Genomic DNA, 5,248 nt, shown 5'->3' with positions numbered 1-5,248 from the left:
TTAGGGATGCTTAAGTACGGCTAGGGATGATTAAGGATGCTTAAGTACGGTTAGGGATGCTTAAGTACGGCTAGGGATGATAAAGGATGCTTAAGTACGGTTAGGGATGAAGAAGGATGCTGAAGTACGCTTACGGATGCGTAAGTACGGCTAGGGATGATAAAGGATGCTTAAGTACGGTTAGGGATGAAGAAGGATGCTGAAGTACGCTTACGGATGCTTAAGTACGGCTAGGGATGATTAAGGATGCTTAAGTACGGTTAGGGATGCCTAGGTACGGCTAGGGATGATTAAGGATGCTCAAGTTCGGCTAGGGATGAGGAGGGATGCTTAAGTACTCTTAGGGATGCTTAAGTACGGCTAGGGATGATTAAGGATGCTTAAGTACGGTTAGGGATGCTTAAGTACGGCTAGGGATTATAAAGGATGCTTAAGTACGGTTAGGGATGAAGAAGGATGCTGAAGTACGCTTACGGATGCTTAAGTACGGCTAGGGATGATTAAGGATGCTTAAGTACGGTTAGGGATGAAGAAGGATGCTGAAGTACGCTTACGGATGCTTAAGTACGGCTAGGGATGATAAAGGATGCTTAAGTACGGTTAGGGACGCCTAGGTACGGCTAGGGATGATTAATGATGCTCAAGTACGACTAGGGATGAAGAGTGATGCTTAAGTACGCTTAAGGATGCTTAAGTACGGCTAGGGATGGTTAGGTACGGCTAGGGATGATTAAACATAGTTAAGTACGCCGCGTGGGACCACTATATGAGTGACTACACCGGACCACTATATGAGTGCCTACACCAAGTAGTTACCAAAGAACGCGTCCCTTTCGAATTTGTCACTTTCTTCGTTCCATCGTGATCCTTCGATGTTTTCGTAAAACTTTTGTCACATTTAGAGAAAGATTCCGTGCTTTCAGTGTCCGATTCGAGTGTGTTTTAAGTAGAAATGGCGGGACGTACTTCACGCAAGAGAAATGCCCCAACTCGTCTTAGAGAAGGTAAGAAAATTCTCATGTTTGTATGCCTTAGAAAGTTGCAAAAGCTTGAAGTGTCATTTGTTTTAGAACTTTGATCATAAGCTTATATACTCTAACTGTCTCCTCCAAGTTCCTATTTTTTGTCAGTGTAAAGTTGTTACTAAACTTAGAATATACTCCACTAAAAAAGTGATCAAGAATTACTTCGTTCGGATCGATATCATTGTTGAATCGGTAACCGGTCGTTTCGCCAACGTGTCAGTTCGCCAACGACCTGTTCGCCAACGTATGAAGTCGGTTCGCCAACGTCTAATGTCAGTTCGCCAACGCTTATATGTCAGTTCGCCAACGTCCAAAAACACCTTTTTCGTTGAAAATTATTTTCAATTAGATAACTTGAGAGGGATTGTTGATGTGAACCGCTATATTTGTTATTGAACCTGTCAATGCGCCCCAATCCCCCCTCAAATTTTATTAGGTTTCTTTATTGATAGTTTATTGCTGGTCATATTCTTTTTCAAACTTGGTGGCTCCTAAAGGAGCCGTTTTATGATTGTGATTTTTACTGACTTCTTCAGTTTCCACGAGTGGGGCCGTTGAGATGTGAGCACGTTTTCAGCAACTGTGCGGCCGTCTTCTCTTTCCTTTCATACTTCTCCCAGCTGTCAAATAGCCTCGCCTGCAGGTTTCAATACTGCTTCTTCGTACCGATAAGCGCGCGAGAAAGTGAGGTTAACAAGGAACGCTTAAGGTGATTCCCTAGTAATACAACCCGCCATAGATTTCCGATGAAACTTGGTATGCTGTTGTTACAGGGCAAGGAGATGTTAAAAACGTAATAAAAAGAGGGGGTCACCGTGCTTGTTTTCACGCCACAATACTGACAAATACGGTTATTTAGGTGACGTTTGGTAATCTCTGTGCGCAACAAATAAGCTCGATTATTTTTCAATGCAGCGTGTTATATCACATAGAGTTTGACTTTCTTTGATTGTTTATTCATCTACGTCCCAGAAAAAATGTCTTCAAATACTCTGCATTTTTTTATCCTTTAAATGAAACATGATTTGCACATGCGCTGTTGGGTCTGATATGTCTCCTTCTGCAGTATTTATTTCATTTGCCAAAAAAGTGGCCATAGATTTCTGCTAATTTTTTTCTCAGTGATTGAGGATACTGTTATCATTGAAATTATGAAATAAAAAATGGGGGTCACCGTGCTCGTTATTGTGTTACGGCTGCTGATAACGCGCGCATTCCAGGCATTTTCTTGTAATTCCGAGCGAGGACTGGGGCGAATATAACAATGGCGTCTTTCGAATGCGCCTGGAAGGAGTTTGGAAGGTGGAAAAAACATTGAAAAAGTGTCATTTTGGTCTGTTTCGTCGGGAATTGAGACGCATGCGACCAATATAGAACTTAAATGAAGGTGAGTCATACTTTCATTGATTTGATTTTAAAGTTTAGTTGATATTTTCAGCACACAGTCACTGTTTTGTTTCGTATTCAATATCCGCAGTATGCTTCCAGAGCCATGAACTGAAATTTTATTGCTCATTATTTGACCAAAATAGATTATCCTCACAACAGTGCTGTACTCTATATGTGCAAAGAAAGGTCCTTCCTGTGAATAGAGCATTTGAGGCTTAATCAAATACAGAAACTTGGAAATCAGTTCGTAGGCTTAAATGCATTCCATCGATCTTGTACAACGGCAGTCTTTTCCTCTATTGTACCATTCAGTCGTTTGTATACAAAAAGGAATATTAAATAGGGAATGCTTGTGACAGCTTTTAATCGCTGCTGTCTGGTTATTACGTTTACGTTATAAACGGCTTATTAATATTCGTACCAGTTGTAGCTGTGGTCACATCTTTTTGCAAGTTACAAATCAGTGAAAAAATTTACAATGTTGAACAGAATCCTCCTATTAGCTGTCACTTGTACTTTTCCGTTAAACTTTTCTTTCAGCACAAGTTCCAGCCCATCTGCTCCCCCTCTCTGAAATGCCAACTGCAAGTGCTGGAATCCCAGCCCAGACTCTGCAATTTTGGTAGCCATTCCAGCGGAAATGACCTTCTTGTCGAGCAAAGGATGGAGTGTTCGCTGAAGTACATTTCTCTGGGCAAGGCAGACATTATGCTCCTTGACCCATGATACGGAGAAGCTGTGTTTTCTCAGCAGCTTTGAATTGAGGAACTTGTTCACAAGTTGATACAGGGCCTGGACATCTGAAATTGCATTATGGGCTTCATAGCTGCAGTGTAGAAGGTCTCTCACTAAATTCTCTTGACTGTATGATTTGCGCTGAGGCAAGAGCTCTTTGAAGGCTGGTAAAGTGTCGGAAAATCCAGAAACAATGGCTGAAAATTCTTTATCTACCCCAGTGGACTCCAGCGCTTTTAAGAGATGCTTCCCATCAAAAGATTTACAATTGTGAGCTATCAACAGACATGGTGCCTTGGGCCTTAGCCATGATATCATCTGAGATAATCCCTCAGCCAGTGGAACTGCTCGGACTGGACGAGAATTATAAAAGAGAACTCCATGGTGAAAGGTGAGCTTATTCACTGATGAAGCACTGGGTGATATAGGTCTGGTTGGAAGGATGTAAACCTCAAATGCATCTGCCCCATCAGTTGCTGCAATTTGCAGAATTTCGGTATCATTACCTGTCAAAAATGAGGAACTTCATTATATTTTTCATTGTAATAATAACAGTGAGCCTACTCACTAGTTAAATAACACAAACTACATGTTAATGTAGTCTAAGCTTTGTGTTGGTGCCTATGGGATTCAAACCTTGCTCTTTCTTAGCACTACAGTGCTCTACCAACTGAGGTACAGTATGAAGACCCATACATTGGGAGTAGGCCAATTTAGTGAGTTCATGAAAGGAATCAAACATGAAATGAATATGATGCGAACTGTGGAAATACCAATGAAATGCATATGTGCTGCTAGCGCTAATGCAGTGGCCATGGGTTTGAATCCCATTTAAGTGCTAAAAATAGTTTCTTAGGCTTAATTTGCAATTGCTTAAATTGCAATCATAACTACAGTGGTCACATATTAATTTCATTTGTATCTCTGCAGTTCACATCATATTCATTCTATATTATAGTATATATATAACAATCATTGTCTTGAAATGAATCAGTGATATTACCTCGGGATGATGTCTCCAGATCAAACACTATCTTAATGTAATCTTGTTCGGGCACCATACTGGACACACAGGGTTTGGGGGGTGATGGAATCTCAACTGCTTCTGTTTCTGGCAAATATCCCATGCCACTCTGATACTGAGAACCTTCCCTGGTTTCTGCCTGCTTTGTTTTTGACAACCTGTGGATTGTCAATGATTTTATTATTTTTAAAATTCTACATTTACATGAAAAATTCATTAATTCTTATTTACAGAGAACATTCATCATCAGAACACACTTTCCAGATCAGATACAACTGTAGTTCAACCGTAACATCAAGCTTTCAGCTTTGCCCTAAATCATTAGTTTCAATGCCATATGTTTTTATTTACCTCTTCTCTTTGTGCCCTCTTCTTTGTATTTTGAATTTGTTTGTTTGCTGCCTTGCTCTTTGAAGTGACATTTTAGCATCCATTCTTTTCAAGTGTTTAAGCCCATGTGTTCCAGGAGAAAGGTGAATTTCCTGAAGGGCCTGTGTATAAAAAGAAGAATGCCTTATTGCTACTTGCCTGCTGTACCATGTCTGCCTTTTCTAAGTAGGTTAAATGCTGCCAAAAGTGCCAGTACAATACAAATTAAATCTTTTTAACCAGACACTTAAAAATGTAAAATATTTATTCATTGATTTGGTATATGATAACTAATTTTATCACTTTTTACAAGTCGGTTATCACAATAAGACAAAAAGTAGACACATGGGTACTGAGTAACATCAATGTTAAAATAGATTGCAAAAGTCAAATTTTGAAAAAAAGAATTAAGAAACCAGAAATTTCTAAATTAAACCTTGGTGAATCATACTTGTCCACAGCACTTACCTGAGTCACATATGCATGGCCAATGTTATTTTGGCTCACTGCACAGGCCACGCGATAGTCATTGCTCTCACTGCCACCATAATGCCTGACCTTTGGGGCTTTGCTGCCGATCGTATTATTCAGTGCTTCATTGGCTTGGCTGGATCCAAGTGGAGCTAGCTTTTCTGCATTCTGACAGTAAACCTCTATGATTTCTTGCAGGTCCTTCTTCAAATCGTCCCCCTCGAGGTCTTTACCA

General features: G+C 40.2%; 1 protein-coding gene and 1 long non-coding RNA gene across 2 annotated transcripts in view; both read left to right on the top strand.

Annotated features, from left to right (window-relative positions):
- Positions 1-840: 840 nt before the first annotated feature.
- LOC138005780 (phosphatidylinositol phosphatase PTPRQ-like) overlaps positions 841-5,248 on the top strand; it is a 79,649-nt gene continuing 75,241 nt past the window's right edge. The window contains exon 1 of the mRNA XM_068851961.1: positions 841-1,004. Coding sequence (XP_068708062.1) covers positions 953-1,004 — 52 coding nt within the window. The 5' untranslated portion in view covers positions 841-952. The remainder of the gene's footprint in view (positions 1,005-5,248) is intronic.
- LOC138007740 (uncharacterized) overlaps positions 1,473-5,248 on the top strand; it is a 4,479-nt gene continuing 703 nt past the window's right edge. Inside the window, exons 1-3 of the long non-coding RNA XR_011124104.1 lie at positions 1,473-2,412; positions 2,955-3,540; positions 5,212-5,248. The exon at positions 5,212-5,248 is cut by the window's right edge and continues 703 nt beyond it. This is a non-coding gene — a long non-coding RNA (uncharacterized lncRNA). The remainder of the gene's footprint in view (positions 2,413-2,954; positions 3,541-5,211) is intronic.

This window comes from Montipora foliosa, chromosome 6 (assembly GCF_036669935.1).
Source record: "Montipora foliosa isolate CH-2021 chromosome 6, ASM3666993v2, whole genome shotgun sequence".
Lineage (NCBI taxonomy): Eukaryota > Metazoa > Cnidaria > Anthozoa > Scleractinia > Acroporidae > Montipora > Montipora foliosa.
The sequence above is the reverse complement of the archived record's forward strand: the minus strand, read 5'-3'. Positions and strand labels throughout refer to the sequence as shown.